Source organism: Papaver somniferum, chromosome 2 (assembly GCF_003573695.1).
Source record: "Papaver somniferum cultivar HN1 chromosome 2, ASM357369v1, whole genome shotgun sequence".
NCBI classification, from domain to species: Eukaryota; Viridiplantae; Streptophyta; class Magnoliopsida; order Ranunculales; family Papaveraceae; genus Papaver; species Papaver somniferum.
In genome coordinates, this window is record NC_039359.1 from 90,100,129 (window position 1) to 90,120,573 (window position 20,445).

General features: G+C 36.9%; 1 protein-coding gene across 1 annotated transcript; it reads right to left on the reverse strand.

Moving 5' to 3' along the window:
* Positions 1-17,037: 17,037 nt before the first annotated feature.
* LOC113353698 (pseudo histidine-containing phosphotransfer protein 6-like) lies at positions 17,038-18,406 on the reverse strand. Its single transcript, XM_026597219.1, has 5 exons — positions 18,254-18,406; positions 17,911-18,041; positions 17,604-17,747; positions 17,257-17,329; positions 17,038-17,163 (listed from the first exon to the last, which is right to left on the reverse strand). The coding sequence occupies exons 1-5, from the start codon at positions 18,320-18,322 to the stop codon at positions 17,107-17,109; spliced, it is 474 nt and encodes a 157-aa protein (XP_026453004.1). The 5' UTR covers positions 18,323-18,406; the 3' UTR covers positions 17,038-17,106.
* Between the last annotated feature and the right edge of the window lie 2,039 nt (positions 18,407-20,445).

The following is a 20,445-nucleotide window of genomic DNA, read 5'->3' on the forward strand; positions in this document are numbered from 1 at the left end:
GACAATTACAATATCACAGTTGCGGAATGATTTGGGAACCATATGCCAACTAGTAAATTTAATTGTTTAACGATTCGATAACTATCAATCAACTTCAACTTAATTGTCTATACCTATTGAAATTATGAAATCATAGTATTTGGCTACCACCAAATTAATTGCTAAATAAATCCACAACAAGATTTTAATTTAGTTGCCATATTATGTGGAAAGTTACTGACAACTACGATGATTATGTTGTTAATATGTTTGGCAACTCTAGAACAACTGCAAAATTTTGTGGTTTTAATTAATTGCATTTAACTAAGTAATGTATTTGGCTCCTGTAACATAAGTTGCCAAATGAAATTATGGCAACTATGTATTTTTAGTAATTGCCTTTACATTTGGAAACACCCCATACGGCAACTTAGGCTCCGCAACTACCATTAATTGCCAATGTGTTTGGCAACTAAAAACTCATATTCGGCAACCAAACTAGCTTGGTTGCCAATGCTCAAGTTTTTTGTAGTGAGTGTAATATCTTCCACACATATTAAAAGGTTTTTTTTCATAAAAAATATGTAACCAGACTTCTTGATTCACTGCAGTCTTCATCCAGAAACCTCTTCTCAGTGGGTCTCTATCTATCAGAACAAGTGCCTTTTGTACTTTGCGTTTTGGTACAATGCAATCAGGAGGGTCTAATTCACGTACCTGACCCATCGCAACAGCTATTCCTTCTACAATAGGAGGGTTCGCAAATTCTGGTTGCATGTTGTAAAATCTAAGCCAGAGTAGTTGTTTAGTGAGATCAACATCACTTTTGGGGATTGATGGATTCCAAGGTTCAAGAACGAACAAGTCACCTTCAATAAACCACGGGAGAAACGTGAGGACTACATCATATTCCTCTTGAGAGTAAAATTTGACCATAAAGGAGCCATCTTCTTCCTTTTTAATAAAAATATCCTCACTTTTAATCCATAACTTCTTCAACTCTTTGTCCAGCTCAGTTACAGTATAAATCTTTACTGAATATACTTTACCTAGAAAACAAAATTTCCATTGAGCTGCACCTTGTACGAGATCTTCAACAGATATATCAGGGAGTTTTAAGGCTTTTAGCCTGTTAGAAAAAAGAGAACTTTCCATCAGACTTTGATATTGTTGCCCTTTTTGGTTTCTTATGAGAATAAAGTTTTGTTGCTGATAAAAAAGAGAATGAAATCTACATAAAAGGCTGGAGAAGAAAACGATGAAGATTAAAATATGATAAAAGTTCAGACCGATTTTTTGAGGGGTGAATGTTTTACACTTATAAATTTTCCTGAGATGAGTACAGGTGTTATTCATAGAAAGTCTGTTGTCAGGGTTTAGTGAGTCGATCAGCGTGTGAAAGAGATTGAATAGAAGAGTGAATCAAGGATTATAAAATATTAGGATCTGACAGTATGAGGGAGATCTTCACGTAATCAAAAGCCTTAAAGATTGTAAGAAAGGGATAATATTTGTGGAGTCAGGCAAAACCACTCTAACTCTCCAAGCTTCATCCAAGCGCACCGCCAACCTATAGAAGATCCATAAACACACTAAATTAGAAGAATAAGATTAAAAAAACAGATTAAGATTGAAGTGAAAATCAGGTTAAAAGCTAGAACATGTAAAAAATCAAATTAAGAGAAGAGGAGAGAACGATTTAGAAACGATTTAGGGCTGAATTTTGTTCTGTCGACTTCAACCTTTGTTGATTCTTTTCTCCATGTTACAGGTTGGGCAAGTTCAGGATTCGTTAGGACAGTTTTAGGTGAGATTACACTGTCGGAGTATTAAACTGGACATTGCTGATCATTTTATTTATTCGGCAATACTGGTCTGTACAAAATACAATATATACATTTGAAATTTCAATGGTTGTCTGAAAAATTAGAAACTTTCATGGTAGAGGAGAAATGATTATCCGTATTTGTTGGAATGTTTGGTAGTAACACTGGAAGGTTTATTGGCAGGAAGCGTCCATGGTAAGTGCTTATCTCTGGGCAATTTCTACTCCTGTCATGTCTTGGGTTAAATCACCATGAAGCAATTACTAACGGAAAGAATTTGTTCTTTGAACCGCCTTGGTGGCTAAGGCTAACTTTGCAGTTTTGTAATCTACGCCTTTCTTTATATTAGAAAAAGGAAAAAATATGTATAATCCTAGAGCTAATCCATCACACAACTACATGTCAAGAACTGTCTTCCAATAAAATCAATTTTGATTTGCATATATCCCTTTAATGACCTCTCTTTCATAAAAAACCGAAGCACACTATTTTGCTTATCAAGCAAAATAGTCTTGTCCACTGTCTTAGCTCTACCACCAAATGGGCTATTGTTGCGCTCCAAATACACCATCCAAATCTCTCAACTGCACATCAATTTATCGTTCCACTCGGTTTACCCCATCTAGTTATTGTTGGATCACGGGATGTTGGTGTTCGCCAGAGATGCATGATCGATAAATCTGTCATGAGTTCAAGTTTAAATAAATTGTCTTTTCATCGAGTTCAAACTATTTGCGGCTCTTCTTTTAGGGGTCTTAGTTTTTGAGCAGATTCTAAAACACAGAGTTGTGAAGCTAAAGTAAATTGAGATGTTGGGAAAAACTAAACATTCAAATGGTAAAATTTCTTAGTCTTGCCCTCCCATGTCTTCCCGCATCTATTTATTCACTCACTGTTTACCGGTTACGCCTTTTTCAAAAGCTATTTCCATGCCAGCTAGCTTACGTGATAGTGTTTGAGAAAGCTTCATTCATCATTTGCAGTATTTGCCATGGTTATAGCGACATTCTCAAGAAGGATTGATTCCATACAATCTTTTCAGGTATATATGTCCCTCACTCAGTATAATAATGGTAAGCTAATGAAATTCCTCTATACTGCAAATGATGACAAAAATTTCTGCATCTCATGAAGGATGAGACACAAGATGAAAATGATGTTCCATATGGACATGGCTTTTTCCATTTCGTGTTTGCTGTTGGAGATATGTACTTCACCATGCTTTTGATTGGTTGGAATGCTCATCATTCGATCAAATGTGAGGTTGCAGATATCGGTAGAATAAGAAAGCAACCTTGTGCGGCCAGTACGATGCTCATCATAAGAAGGAAAAGTAGTCATCTTAGAGCAACCACAGTCATGAGACGGACCAAATACCAAAAGCCAGACTAAAAGCCAAAAAAATTTGGTATTCTGGGTGTTCAAGCGCAATGGGGGACGACCAAAACTTGGTGAAGCGTAACTTATACGAACGCTTGGTGCAGACGGAACTTATACTCACGTTTCTTGACCGAGCGTTCTTTAAAATATGCGTCTGAATGAAACGGAGTTATTACGTGCGCCTGATTGAGGCGTAGGTATAGTTCACGCCTAACATGGGACGACGATGGGAAGTGCGTCTACTGGGACGGAGAAGTTATGTGCGTCTGATACATACGGAGATAGAAAGTGCGTATGACTCGGGCGGACATAGAAGGTGCGTCTGGGTAGGGCGGATATGGAAGGTGCGTCTGTGTTGGGCGGACATAGAAAGTGCGTCTAGTTCAGGCGTAGATGGATTGTGCGTCTGTGTCGGGCGTTTATTAAAAATACGTCTGAGTGGGGCGCTTATAGAAGCAGCGTCTGAGTGGGGTGTTTATAGAAGCAGCGTCTGAGTGGAGCGTGCATAGAATATCCGTCTGAGTGGGGCGTTTTTAGAAAGACCGTCTGGATATATACGTTATTATCTCTTCTCCTCCTCTTTTTACATAACCTATGTTTACAGAAGAAAAAAAAACGACGACGAAACCTAAGTAAAAATCTAGGGCAAATTTTCTTCCTAAATCTCATGTGATGGCCATTAATCTATGTTCTTGTGAAAGAAACGAGTAATCTAATTCGTTAATTGGGTGCGGGGAAATTTGATTGAAGATTAAAGGTATGGTTTTTATTCCTAAGTATTTAGGTTAATTAGGCGTAATTTTCTTGATTTGTTTTTGGGTGGAATTTGATTTCTTTAAGCATAACAGATGTTGATTTGTTCATTTTCTGCTGATTTGCTAACTCAGTTGTTGCAAATCTGTTAAAATGGAGGGTACTGTTGTACTGCTGAAAAAACAATCACTAACTTGTATTTATATCGTGCTCAGATGTTGAGCAGAATAACGTCGAGATTTGCACAAGGAAAAAAGATGAATAATAAGAAACGCAAAGGTAAAGGTCCAATGGAGCCTGAAATAGACCCTAATGTTGGAGATTTGGAGATTCCAGATACCGGGTTCGATGAAGATAGCGAAGATGAAACAACACCGTCAATGGTATCCCTAGACAACTACAATTGCCTGGAAGATAGTGACAAACACGCTTCTACAGATATTACATATTCAAGCGATCCAAAATTCAGGTACCAACATCGTGGTTCACTCTTCTCGGTCATTGTTTATTATAAGGAGATAACAAAACATAGTCCAAAAATTAAATACATTATCGACAAGGCAGGATGGGGACGTTTATTAGCCATGGAAATAGGAGAAGCATCACACCCACTGATTGATTATCTTGTTGAGCGTTGGTGGATACAACGCATACTTTTCACTTCCCTTTTGGTGAATGGGATTCACGCCGCTTGATTGGGTAATGTTGACAGGATTGAGTATTGGAATTGGGGATGAGGTTCCGTATAACCCAGGCAAGTACAAATTTGATTATGTCCGTGAGCATATTTTTCCAGAAATAGAAGAACCCTTTGATTATGAAGATCCCCCAATTTCTGGAAAAAAACGCCCCTCGCCACAGTGGATTTCAGATGCAATCACAATTAAGTTTTTGACTACATATTTCAAAGAAGATATCTTGGTTGCAGCTAATTTGGATGACAAACTTGCAGAAAAAGTGGCGAGGGCCTTTTTTATGTATGTTTTGGGAAATTTTTTCTTTTCCAATGCAAAGAACTACATTGATGCGGCTTGGTTAGCTGCTTTTGAGGATCTAAATGCAGTTGATATGTATGAATGGGGTGGTCCTGCTTTTGCGAAATTGTATGTGGCACTCAACGCCTCTGGTAGGGGACAGAAGTCATTAAGTGGGCCGTTCCAAATATTAGAGGTAAATTATTATTTATTTTTATTTCATTTAAATGTATATTTTTTGGCAGTTGATTTATTTGGTTGGTTATGATGGAGTAGTTTTGGGGATATGAATATCTGGGCATATGTAGACCGTGCGACCCAACTAGTGAAGAAAAATGGCCAAGAACTTCCCGGTGGAAAGCAAAGAAAAAGACTATTGATATTGTTCACTGTAGGAATGCGCTTAATCAGTTGACTGCAGACATCGTGACATGGAAACCGTGGGAATCCGCCATTTGTGTTCTTGACTCTGATGTTGGTCGCAAGGCTTTGGAGCTTTCAAACAAAAGGGTTATATTTACTTGGATTGGCAAGGTCAGTTATATGGTTCTATATTATAGAAGACCTATATAAGTAGGAAGTAGAAAGGTCATACATAAGTGTCTGACCTTGTGTCTGACATAAGTGTCTGACCTATATGAACACAACACGAGTTATTAGTTCTACTTCCGAATTAGTACTTTGTTTTTATATGAACATTATTACTTCAAAGTTATCATTTTATCCTAAATTGAAGAACTTATTTTCTCTGATTACTGGTAATTTTACAGAATATATGGTACCTAGGAGAACGATCTTGGAGGCAAAATCATCCTACTTTTGGAATTCCTAGAAATCCACCATTTAAAATTGGCGAGGTCAGTCATGAGAAAGCAAAACTTGTGAAAGAAGCTGGATGGGTAGATGCAAATATGTTTGTGAAAGATGTTTCATATAATATGTATCTTCGATATTGGCGACATGTAACTAACTTCCATCAATTCGTGACCAAAGTTGATTGGGTAGTTGAACTACATGGGATTGATGGTAACCGTGTTAAACACCTTATTCAACGACCTGCTCAGCATGTACCTATTCCACCACCACAACAATTATCATACGTAAGTACATCCCGTCATTATATTAAAATATATGGTAATCTCATTTCTTCGTTAATTTTTTTTAAATCGACAGCCTGAAGCTTATAATCTGGTTCAAGAACATGCCGATTTTAATCGTGCGTTTCGCGAGTTTATATTATATGAAACGGAAGACAGGATGATACTTTTAAAGGCAAAAGATGAAGTAATACGAGGACTTGTATCTCGTAACAATTACCTGGAGGATCAGATGCAATCCCGTATGCAACAAACACCGCGTCCTCCTATTGGATTCGGCAGTTTTTCTGAAACTATCCCACCAGCGGTGTGGACTCCAGTGAGTCAAGCATCAACAATGTCGTCTGTTAACCCCCTTCCGAGAATGACGTTTATCCCACCAAGGCAAACGCCATCGCATACTCCTACAGATTAAGCGCAAACTTGGATTGGCAAGGTCAGTTATTTGGGTACTTTTTAGCCTCCACTTTGGGTACTTTTTAGCCTCCACTTTGGGTACTTTTTAGCCTCCGTTTTCAGTGAATCTACAATATCTATTCTTATCTCTATATAGAGTCACTTTTTAGCCTCCATTTTCAGACTCCATTTTCATTATGACTTGTTGATTTCTTTTCAGCCTCCGTTTGGGTACTTGTAGTTTAATTAGTGTTATTTCTTTTTAAGCCTCCATTTTCAATCTGACCTATTGTCAGTGTCGCTTATTTTTAGCTTTAGTCTTAGTTTTTACAGTGTCAATTCTTTTCACTCGCATTTTCAATCTGCAATGCCATAAGTGTCTATCATGTGTCTATAAAACCAATACTACATATCTCGGTGAATACAAACCAACACTGCAAATATTCTTCTTCTTCGAACTCTCCCAATCACTTCTCAAACTATACATTCCAATGGAATACTGTGACAATAACGCTGAATCTTCTTCTTCTTCTTCGGACTCCGAATTTTCTTCTACTTCTTCTTCTGCGATCTTTGATAACAGTTTTTACTCATCAGATGAAGATGCGGTTGCATTGACCCGAAATAACCTAGCAGTTAGTTTGGGAACTGCCATTACAAGTATGACATGGTCTCATACTCGTATAAAAATACCAAGAAATCGTGAAGCCGGAGATATACTTCTATGGAATGACTACTTTTCTGACAACCCCACCTACCCAGCTAACATATTTCGTAGGAGATTCAGAATGCGGCGAGAATTGTTCAACCGAATATTGGCAGATGTGGTGTCTATAAATCCTTACTTTGCTCAAAAAAGAGATGCTTGTGGCATTCTTGGATTATCCCCTCATCAGAAAGTAACTGCAGCAATCCGAATGTTAGCTTATGGATGTGCAGCAGATGCAATAGATGAGTATTTACGCATTGGAGAAACCACCATTTTAGAAGCAACCCGTCGATTTTGTAAGACGATTGTGGTACTGTATGGGAAAGAATATTTACGCTCACCAACTGCGGGTGATGTTGAACTGTTGCTGAAAGAAAACAAAGACAAAGGATTTCCTGGGATGCTGGGGAGCGTGGATTGTATGCATTTGAAATGGGATAGATGTCCGTCAGCAGAATCAGGGGTATACACCGCGTATAAAGGGAGTGAAAGTATTGTGCTAGAAGCAGTGGTGTCACATGATCTCTGGTTTTGTCATGCGTTTTTTGGTATGCCCGGCTCCTGCAATGATATTAATGTAATGAATCGTTCTTATATTTTTCGAAAACTTATCAACGGGAAAACACCGCCGGTGAACTTTGAAATAAACGGGCATGCATATGATATGGGATATTATCTCGGTGATGGCATTTATCCACAGATTGCTACTATTGTGATGGCCATTAAACAACCAGATACACCAGAAAAATATAAATTTTCATCGATGCAAGAGGGTGCATGGAAAGATGTAGAGCGTGGATTTGGTGTACTGCAACAACAATTTTCCATTGTCAAACAACCTGCACGAATGTGGAACCCGGATGTGCTTGCCTATATAATGAAAACGGTTATTATTTTACATAATATGATAGTGGAGGATGAGCGTCTTCCCGGCGATTTGCCACATGAATATGACTCACGTAACAGGTCGGCACCGATGAATATATCGAGGGTAGGTACTGAGGAACTTTCCAGAATGAGAGCTGCACATCGGCGTCATGCTATACACAATAAAGAAACACATTTTCGCTTGCGTCAAGATTTAATCGAACACATATGGTCAAATTTTAGATATAATTATTAAGTTGGGATGGAAATATGTTGTATCGTATTTCTTCATTCGAAAATATGTTGTAACATTGCTTACTAATGTACTATTTATCATATAAATATTAAAATTCACTAGTTTTTTTATTAATGATAAATATTAAGGTTCAACTAATCCGGTAATGCTTTAAGATTGGTTTCTTTTGCGTTGTAGTATTTCCATCTTTCGAAGTTCGACGTACTCTCTTGTTACAGGGTCCAATGCAGAGACATCCTTCAACATTATGGCTAAGTCATCATCCGCTTCTTTCTTTAAATCGAGTTTTTCTTGCCTAGCTTGTTTCGCCGCAAACTTTGCCGCAGACTTAGCTTGTATTGCTTCAAACTCAGCTTGTCTCTGTCCCATCTTCATTAGTGATTGTGCTTTGTAATGAGCATTGAAACTTTGTTGCTCCTTAATTATATCCTCTAGCATTTCCTCCTGGGCATTGGATTTTGCTCTCCCTGTTTTCTTTAGTTGTTTCGATGCTTTCTTCCCCAACTGACGCTTACGTGTGTTCTCTATATCTCCAATATATAGATCATCACTGGACTCGCCTGGAATTGTTTCCTCAATATTAGCGTTTTCCTCACCACTCTGAGAATCTTCCATTTGTTGGGCTGAATCAAACACAAACGTCGACCGTCCTGAATATTTGATACTATCTTTTATAATTTCGTAACACTCTTCGTGCTTAAATTTTTTGTTACCATTACTTTCTTTGAATCGCTTTCTTATCTCTTCAACCTGTTATTGTTTTGAATACTCATCAGTTCATTTACATGTATATAATTATTAAGGGTGCAAAAATTGACGATTACTTACCTTCAAGACTTCATTCCAGCCACTATGATATTCACCATCAACTTCCAACACTTTTGCAGAATAAAGTGAAACCTCTCTACTTATTCCCTGAAATCGACTCTGGATAGAAGTCCAAGTACGTTTCGGTTTACAAGGAAGGGCTTCTTCCATCTTAGCTTTGATCCGACTCCATAATAATCTTTCTGGTTGATCGGTTCCGGTAGCAGAATCTTGAGATATGGCTAAATGGATTCTACATATCGTTGTATCTTCTTCTGTTGTAAAATTGGGACCGCGTGGTGCCATACTTCTATATTTCTTGAAACAGAAATGATAAATGATAAGATAATAATGGATGCAGAAATAAGTTAGTACTATCAAATGCTATATATAGATATACGAAAGAGCCGTTGCAATGTATCAAACGGTCGGAAAATCAGAAAATCAGAAAATCAGTTCCAAAATATAACCGTTGGCGCACGTCTGGGTGTACGCCTGGTAACAAACGCTCGTAATACATGCGCCCAAAGCAGGCGTAAATTAAAGTTGTGCCTGCTAACAAACGCTCACAATACGTGCGCCCGTTCCAGACGCTCATAATACATGCGCATCACACAGACGCTCATAATACATGCGCCTCACACAGGCGCACGTAATACATGCGCCCAAACCAGGCGTTTTTAATAACTGCGCCCCATTGGAACGTACATTCTAATTACTCCTGCTATGGGGCGTATGTTTTATCTCCGTATGGCCCGGCGGTGTTTATAAATACGCCTAATTCAAACGCTCTGTATACATCCGCCCCAATATCATACGTTCTTTATACATACGCCCGGTGTGAAGCGCCCACTATACTTCCGTCTCGATTCATACGCTCGTAATAACCCCGTCCCACTATTGATCATTTTAGTCTGGGTTGGCGACCACATTTGGTCACAAACCCTAATTCTCTGGACTAAATATGGCTTTACTCCTCACCACTGCGGCACTTTCTGGGACCAAATTTGGGTTTAGTACCCAAATTTGGTCGTGACTGTGGTTGCTCTTAGAACAAAAAAAATGGGGAATCATGACACTCATTTTTCTTGCAGGTGGACAATGGATGGATGAGATTTTGAAACAAAAGAATAACGTACATTTTATTTGATCAGTGAAATGAAATACATGCGCACAGTAGGAAGAGGCCTTGGCTCCCGGTCTTGTTGATCGTATGCCAATGTTATCCAAGACAATGTTTGTGCAAGGAATTACCTCACTACAATTTAGATTTATCACTACAGCATTTGTCGAAGTTCCACGAATTCTTCTGAACACTACATCGCTAATTTGAACGGCAGACCTCTGCAACGAATAAAAATATTCAAAATTTAGATCAAATTCAAAAACAGACCATTTTGGATTCATATTAAAACTAGAATGATCATATAAAAATGGCATCACATCTTACTTCACTGCTGCGTTTGTTGAAGTAGTGTTGATCAATGATAACCGGATTATACACATTTTCAAGGGTAATCCCATCAAATGATATCCGTTTTGCGTATCCTTTGCCACCCTGAGAAGGAAAAAAAAACAAACAAAGAGAGCAAATTATTTTTATAACCCGTACTCGGCCAACTCTGCAACACAATAACGGTGCATTTATACTCACTTCCCATGTCTTGATCCTTGCTCCATTCATAGTTCCATTAAAATGAACATTTCGAACATGCACGTGTTCTACTCTTTGCTCACTCCCATTAGCTCCTAAGCTTCGAATACTAGAAGGAAAAAAAAATGCAAATTCATACTTGATGGACTCAGCATTCCATGAGAAATCGAAAGAAAAAGTGTTCACCAACCTTACGCCGTGTCCAGGACCACAACGCACGTTAGTAATATTGATATACTTGCTTCCATCACCTAGAGCAACACAATCATCACCTGCAATAGCACGAATTATTTTTGGTTAATATTTTCTAAATTTAAAAGCACTTAAAGAGATTATGCTAGTAAATTTACCGGTTCCGATGAACGAATCTTGAACGCTGATGCCTCTGGAATGACTAATATCAATACCATCGGTATTATAGCTGTTTTCAGGAGCAATTATGTTTACATGAGAAATGACTAGTTCACGACAACCGAATATGCTGATGTGATTTCTCGGGCTATTCAGATGCGTTAATCCCCTCAACAGACAACCCATACAGTTCCCCTATACTAATGCCTACATCAAATTGCACAACATTGTTAAGCACAACCAATATGTTTAATACTAATTAAGATCGCATGGTATATTGAGAAGATAACTGAATATAGAGTTGAATCCAGATACCGTTGGTCTCATTTCATTAGGTTGATCCCACCAAGTTGAACCTTGACCATCACAATCTGACCTGATCCCTTAATGGTGAGACGATACACATTTGTGAATGAAATCCATCTATCTGGCTTACCATTCCAAGCACCCTTTACTGGTGCAATAATTTTCCCATCAACCTGGAATTGGAAATTAATATTTTTTAGATGTTCATATCAGTAAACATAGCAAGCAATGGATGACCGTCCAAGAAACATTATCGTACATGATAAAAAGGAAACTATATTAAATTGCATTGACGATTTTTTACCTGCACAACAGGATATTTTACTCTGCAAGGACCGTTGAATATTGTAGGACTCAATAAGAACGTTCTCCCCTGTGGTACGATTAGGGTTGTCATGAGACCCGTAGTACCATTACACATTTGTGTCCATGCATTTAGAAAAGCCTGCACAATGGAGATAAGAACATCAAAATATACCAAAAAAGAGAAAAAAATACAAATATGATAAGCCGATAATATGAACATATATACTCACTTTGGAGTCATCAACTATGCCATTTCCAACAGCACCAAAGTTCATGACATTGATATTGACATTACCGTTAGCAGATAGTTTCTTGAAATCAAATCTACTGAAACCAATGTCCCTTCCTTGGGCTATGCTTAGTAAACACATCACCCAGATAATGCGAATAAGTTCCTAAACATCAACCAAATAGTCTGTAAGAAATCTAGAAAAATATGAAACAAAATAATCTTAAGAACTAAAGAAAGTAGTAATTTACGAGAACAGAAATGAGAACATTTCTCACCATCTGTTGGAATAGCAGATTACTGTATAACAGTATAAACCGTGTTATATGATCCAAAACTAATAACAGTATTTTTCTAGTCTAAACTTCGGTTTCTGTTGTTAGGTATCCTGTTGTTAGGTATCGTACAGTATATATGTAGAATGATGGGGTGATAATTTTAGGATTTTAGTGTATTTTAAGGAAGAAAATATAAAAGATATGTGATTCTTTGGGAGATTAATTATGAGAATATCAAAAGATGCATGAATTTTACCTTCAAAGTTCAAAAACAATAAAAGCAAAAGATACTTCATAATGGCATATAAATTACGTTGATATTCATATGCATGAATGGTGGAGTAAATTAATTTTTTCATTAATATATGGTATATAATTTATATTTCTCTTGTTAGAAATATTCGGAGAATTAATAAAAACCGGCCGAATAAAAACTATATCATGGGAGTATATTTTATTCCATTGTTGAAGCAAGAGGCGTTTATTCAGAATCCCTAATTCAGAATACGGCGTTCCAATTTTCATTATATGGACTAGATGTGCGCCCGTGCGTTGCACGGGTTCAAATTGGTTGTCCCAAAGGTAACTAATCCATGTAAGCGTATAGGTTTTATGTAAAAAATAGGTTATGTATATTGAAAGTGATTCGGCGCTCATTTACCTACTCATTCTATTTTGCTACGTCAATTCTTGATTCTTATTGGTCGGGGGCCAAGAGCATGATTCGACGCTCATTTACCCACCCGTTCTATTGTGCTACGTCAATCCTTGATTCTTATTGGTCGTGGCCCACGAAGAGCATGATTCGACGCTCATTTACCCACCCATTCTATTGTGCTATGTCAATCCTTGTTTCTTATTGGTCGGGGGCCAAGAGCATGATTCAGCGCTCATTTACCTATCCATTTTATTTTGCTACGTCAATGCTTGATTCTTATTGGTCGTGGCCTAGGAAGAGCATGATTCAGCGCTCATTTACCTATCCATTATATTTTGCTACGTCAATCCTTGATTCTTATTGGTCGTGGTCCAGGAACTCTAGAATTCGAGCTTTTGGTCTAACTTTCAACGTGAGGCCAGCATTTTCCCAGGAACTCTAGTGTTGAGCCCGTGCGTTGCACGGGTTTAAGTCTGTCCTACCGAATTTGTTACTATTATATAAATGCATAAGTTAAGTAATTCAATGTTTTTATATTCGTGGATTTTGCTTAAATTTTGTAATTTTTTCCCAGATAGGTAAATTGTAATAAACATCTTCAGTTACCAATTGACAAATATTTTCTCTTCTATCAGTTTCATCAAGATATGATTAGATTTTCGTAATAAAAAAAAAAGAAAATTATTACTTATTTTTACAGATTCATCTTGGTTCGGAGAGATTATCAGTCTGGAATCTAATTAATGTTTCTATCGAGTTCTAATCCAAGGAAAAAATGCAACAGTAACAAATTAAAAGTTGCTATCAAATTAATACGTCAATCCTTGATTCTTATTGGTCGAGGGCCAAGAACATGATTCGGCGCTCATTTACCTATCCATTCTATTTTGCTACGTCAATCCTTCATTCTTATTGGTCGTGGCCCATGAAGAGCATGATTCGACGCTCATTTACCCACCCATTCTACTGTGCTACCTCAATCCTTGATTCTTACTGGTCGAGGGCCAAGAACATGATTCGCGCGCTCATTTACCTATCCATTCTATTTTGCTACGTCAATCCTTGATTCTTATTGGTCGTGGCCCAGGAAGAGCATGATTCGGTGCTCATTTACCTATCCATTATAATTTGCTACGTCAATCCTTGATTCTTATTGGTCGTGGCCCAGGAGCTCTAGAATTCGAGCTTTTGGCCTAACTTTCGACGCTCATTTACCCACCCATTCTACTGTGCTACGTCAATCCTTGATTCTTATTGGTCGAGGGCCAAGAACATGATTCGGCGCTCATTTACCTATCCATTCTATTTTGCTACGTCAATCCTTGATTCTTATTGGTCGTGGCCCAGGAAGAGCATGATTCGGCGCTCATTTACCTATCCATTATAATTTGCTACGTCAATCCTTGATTCTTATTGGTCGTGGCCCAGGAGCTCTAGAATTCGAGCTTTTGGCCTAACTTTCAACGTGAGGCCAGCAATTTCAACTGAAATCATATATAAAATATGCAAGGCCGCAGCCGCATATGAATGATTGTTTCGAGTTGAAAATCAATGGCATATAAGTTGGTTTATCATTTTTATCAATTAAAACCACTTAATTTATATAATCTTCTATTTTAGAAAAATCTACTGTTTTTGTGCATCCATAGTTTAGAAATGGCAAAATGAAACATACTTCATCATAGAAAAATCTTAGTATTCCTTAATACGGCCGATCATGCGCAGAAACTAGTCTACGTGAATATGGCCAATCATGAGTAGAAACTATCACTATGTGCAAAATCTTATTAACTTTGACCTGCATTTGTCCTGCATATCTCCAATTTAAGCTTCAGTACTACGTCCATTTGATGACTGTTATTTTTCACTAGTATTTTTTTAGTTTTTTTTGGAGCATAAGATTTATTAAGATACTAAAAGACTATTTATTACATGAGGGTATATATTATCCCAAAATTCATCAATTATACTAAGATCGGTAAGCCAAAATTTTATAGTAACATGATCGATCACTATTATTGACGGTCTGTCGGTTTGACTTTTTCACTTTGCGGTCCAACCCTAATAACTTAATATATGATAAACTAATCTCCTCAAGTGAATTATTTTTAATCCCAACTTAGATAAAGGAGCCAGACACATAGTCTCGTTAAATGCATTAATGAATAAAATAAAAATAGTTAAGAAATATGCGTCTTAAAAAATGCATCTAAAGTTGAGGTTTCCATTTAAGCCAAAATAAATCTCATGGTCTTGATCTTTAGTATGCGCAACTTCTGGAATATTTTGGTCGCATTGTAACAAGTAATTTTTTATGGTGATTTCTGTTTAGAATGCCTCTTTTGATTACACATTCAGTTCGATGCTACTATCATATAGTTTAAAATCATTCTCATTATTTATCATGGACTTAATAATTTCTTCGACTGTAGGCGATTTCATAACGGAAAATGGATCATTTGTCCAAATATTTTTAAAACACGGTTTTAATGGACGAGTAAAAATTAGTATGGGTGAAATGGACACAAAAAAAATAGCAAAGGTGAAACTGGATTCATCCTGGCTTAAACTTAAAAAATAGCGATGATGAAATTGGATGCATCCTGTGTAAATTAAAAATAAGAAAAATTATTTGAAAATCGGCAGGATGAAGTTGTTTACATCCTGGCTATTTTTACATTTTTGTCCATTTAAACAGTATCAAAATCTAGATATCTTTTTCACCCAGAAATTGTTGATTTTGATCTTTTTAACCAATTTTGTGATTTCATAACTACATAATTGTAGTTTGGATAGTTCAATTTTTTTTTTTGATGTCCATCAGATTTCTGTAATATAAACTAAAAATGACAACAATTAGTGGAAAAGAAAATCTAAGAGTACTCTTTAAATGAATAAATATTCATTTAACAATAAATAATTACTTTTTTAAAAGAATATTTCTTTGGGTTCCGAGAATATACATTTGTCAGCGAGGTTATACTGTATAGACCTTCGTTCCTATTCTATTCGCCCGCGTTGAAAAAATCAAAGTGAAGAGAATTGGCAAAAATGAGTGTTTCTTCTAATTTACTACTTTTGTTTCCTGACGTCCGGGAAAAATATATCTTTAAAGCTTGCGAAAGTAAAAATGTAATGTTCGAAGATTAAAAAGTTAACTCAAATTGTCAATATTTTGGGTGCCAAAAAACATCATCTAGGCGAGCATTAATTAGTGCATTCCGATACCGCAAACCTCACCATCCACGCGAACCGGATAAACCTCATCATTTACCGACTTGATTTCAACAATTAATTTCCAACGGTTGATTTTTAAAATGCGAAGCGACGATGTTACATACCTCAGATAATACATACTTTCTTTATAAGAATGTATATAACACTGTAAAATAACTTATAAAAATAATGGCTCCCGGTTTTTAAAATAAAAATGGTGCCAACGTTGTGAGACAGTGCAATAGTAAAAATGGCTAGAAACAAAATCAGGTTAGGCATGCTTAGGAACAGTTGAAAAACTAACCTAGAATCCGGTAGCTAGGAGGTTAGTTAAAGATATTATGTGTAAAAGTCTCGGGAAGTTATTTATACAGCATTTATTGGGTGTTGATGGTGCCGCCCGCAGAGGGGCAAAAATTGGTGAGGTAATTAAAGTGGCATCTCCAGTACGGTTGGTTCAAATTTTAAGTTGATGACAGCTCTCTGGGTAATCCAGGCGGGACAAGTTTTGGTGTTGTTTTTCGAAATGATAGTATAGTTTGGTGATAGAGGCTCTAGTCCTTCGGAGTTTGCTTGTTCATTGGGGGAATTGCGTGTCTTCCCTCAGGGCAATACAATTTAGATATCCACACATTGACGGGAAGGGAATACATTAGCTAATGAGTTAGCTAAATATGAAGCTGATAATGACGTTACTTGTTAGTGAAACGATACCCAGGAATTCATTAGAATATATGCCCTTGGGAATTGATGGATCATCTTTTCCTAATTTCTCATTTGGATGATCCAAGTACTCCATCGTGTATATGTCTATTTTAAAACCAATTGATCTCGCTGACTTTTGTACATCATGTTGAAATCATAATCGAGTAAAGAGTCTAAAGACACACCAAAATATATTTATGATCACCCAATATAATCACATAAATCAGTAAACGCAGATTCACCAGTGAAGATAACAGTTAATTTCTTTGTCATTCAAACTGTCTCCATCACCGGCAACAAGAACTACACACACTACTTAAAGTACAAAAATCTGGAAAGAAAAAAGTTGTATCATCTTCTCATCTGTGATGCATGGGATATCTAACACCAGAAGCCATCACTCTTTGCTGCTCTATCTGTCAAACAAAATAATTAGAAGAAACAGATTTTAGCAAACTCTCTAAGGAATCATGAAACTTTTTTAAATCTCGTAATGCATAGTATATTACTTGGAACAGTTCATGCAATTTGTTTTTGAGATAACAATACTCATGCTCCAACACCTCTAGTGCCCGCAAACACCTGAAAAAACACGTGAAATCATTAGAATTCTCACTTCTGATCAATTATTAAATTAAACCCTCCACTAATGATTCTGATTAATTAAAAATGATAAACAATAGTAAAACCCATACGTTCAAATTCGAACTACACTCCATTCCCATTCACTACCCAATAATTTTCATTTACTATTAGCATGCGATGTTTTCAATTTCCGATAAGCCGATTCGGAAGAACTTTAGCTAGAGAAAGAACTTCGTTTTGAGTTTCAAGGAGGGTACTGAACTACACATACCCAGCTCTATTTTCCTGTTCAGAAGCAGCAAGAAATGCAACACAAACACTTCTGACTCGCTTAGCTCCAATGCTTGAACTACTGCCCGTGAAGTGGTTCACATGTATTCCCAATTTCTTGTAATCCAACAACTCTTTATCCATCCTGCACATTTTTGTTACGCATTTATTATATACTAATGCGTTTCCAAAACCCCAAAATTTGACATTTAGCTTAATCAATTATCACCTTGTATATACTTGTTATGCTACCTAGCTAGAATGCTAGTATATTAATGTGAATAGTGAAAGGGGTACAGTGAACTTACAGGAGTTCTCTAAGGATTCTAAGAAGCTTCTCTGATTCCCGGAAGTAAATAGTGACTACTTCTGAAACAAAGTTCGGTGATGACTCATCTTGAAGCTGTTGAAGCTGCAAGAATTGCTCGTCTAGGACTCCCTAATGACATATAGATCAAATATGAGATAAAATTTTCGTATAGTGTCACTGTCACAAGTGTAAACCAAAAATATAATCGACAAAGATCTCTCCAAGTAAAATTCTGGGATGAAGATCAATGTTTCACTCTTTGGTGTAACATTGAGAACCAGGAAGAAGATATAATTAGAAGAGGATCAATAATGATAATCTGATGAGTGTAGTAAAGAAACCTGATGGAAGAGTAAGGCTAGCAAACGATTCATGTCAGCTCGCAACCTTTCCACACCCCACCCAAGCATCCACAATGGAAGACCCGTCTTGACTGAACCCTGAATTATACTTTAAAATCTTCTATCAAATCAAAACCCAATCAACACTGTTATGATGAGAAAATAAAATCTCTCAAACTTTGAGTGCACTGCTTTGAAGAGCGAGATGGGAAATGAGTTTGGTGTTGAATTTAAAGACCTCGGGCTCGTCTCTCTCTAAGCAAAAATTTAAAATAAGCAAAATAAAAGTGAACAGAAAATAGCGAGTGCCTTGGAGTAAGTGTGACAAGTTCGAGGTGAAATGTGTGGAATCAACAAGACCAGCCGCAGAGGCCACCAGAGGAGAAGAAAGAGAATAGTTACCTGTAATAACCCGTACTTAGGTCACCTCGCGTGCTGTCTGCCTTGTACTGTCACCAACATAACCGACCATTTCCTGCAACCGGTAATGTCAGTATCCCACACAAAAACGGCTTAAACTTTTCAGTCCTCTTTATTTTAATGGTTGTTTTTTCAGTGTAGTACTACTAGTAAATAGTTTGTACAGGTGCTGTTGTAGTGACGCACTGACGCGCCGTTTTAGACTTTTTTGACTTTGAAAATACGAACAAGCTGGTTGTTAATAACCAGAAACATCATCATATGTACATCAGTTTCTTATCTGATCAGGCTGGCTTGGTCACTGTTTAGGGTTTGTTTCTGACGTTTATTTGTAAAGGTTTCTGTCTGTGAAGCAAGAAGAAAATGTTTTATCTCTTCCGTAAAACAAGCTTCTCTCTGGAATCAGTGTCTTGCATGCTTTGTTTCTTGCTCGACATATAATTAACACGTGCATGGTCACATGACCATCTTGGGTACTTCATGAGTAGTTGATTCACGCTGCATGTTCTCTCTAGGTAGCTTAATAACATGTTCTCTTGCTGCAAGCCCAAATTGCACCATCTTTAGTGAAGATGATAAAGACCGTCTTCTCACTCTCTAAGCTTGGGATTAATCTGGTCTTGTATTCCTTTTAAGAGTCTAGCTGGCTTAGTATATTACAAGATTACAAGCATACAATTTTTTCTTACGCACTGGCTGCTCACGATTCCATTTTGCAACAATACTCAAATCTAGCATCTTCTAAAGTTCAAATATAGAGGATTTTGCCAACTACTCATGACTTTGTCAAAGTGAACGTAAACCAAAAAAATCTTTCAGTTCACCCGGGTAAATCTCGGGGAAAACAACCCTCATGCTCCACAGTCCAGATACACACACAGAAAAACCCTCGAATTGTGTGGCCAAAGTGCATGGATAAGGTAGGAGATGATTTAGTTCATTTCCTGAACTAAAGAACGAACTAGGGAATTCTTTCCTGCGGATGATGAGTACAGTGCGAAAAGTTTGACATTACCACACTGTATAGTATTTTAATCAGTCACATAACTACATTGGAATCACACTTTTTAACTTTTAGTATTCAGGACGCACTCCTCTATATGCCTATTATTAGCTAATCGCCTACTTGTTATCTCTATCTAGAACACTAAACAGAATGAAAATGCCTATAGCTATTCGAGCTACTACTTATTAGCACAAAACACAGAAACAGAGAGAGTGGATAAAAGTTTCCACTACTGCGAGGAAGCTATATGGTTATTTAATCCCCCAACAGACCTCGAATGAATAGCAAAGAAAGCATGCTTTCGTTTTTACGTCATTTGCACTAACATACAAAAAGAAACAAAGAAAAACCAAGAAATAAATAATCTCAGCAACAACCACCAAAGTAATGACTAAACGAGTGCGGCCATTTTCACAGTGGAAGATCACTAATTTGTTTCTCTTTTCGGGTAACATCTGTTTTTACTAGCGCTACATTTTCATACCAAAATTTCGTGTATTTGAAATTATGTAAACTTCTGATACGGGTTTGCATTTCAGCAGTCCATTATTTCACTATGATATTTTTAAACATTTTGTGATAATGTAAGACAAAATTAAAAGATTTATCTGAAAGTATTATTGTCCAAAGTACTAGAAGAAAATCACTTTTTTTCTTCTCCATTTGTTTGAAATGTATAAAGTTGAATACATGATGTTTGTTTTTGTTTGTAGGTAAAGTTAAAATGATGTTTGTGGATGTCTGTGTTTATTGTTATATAGTTGTT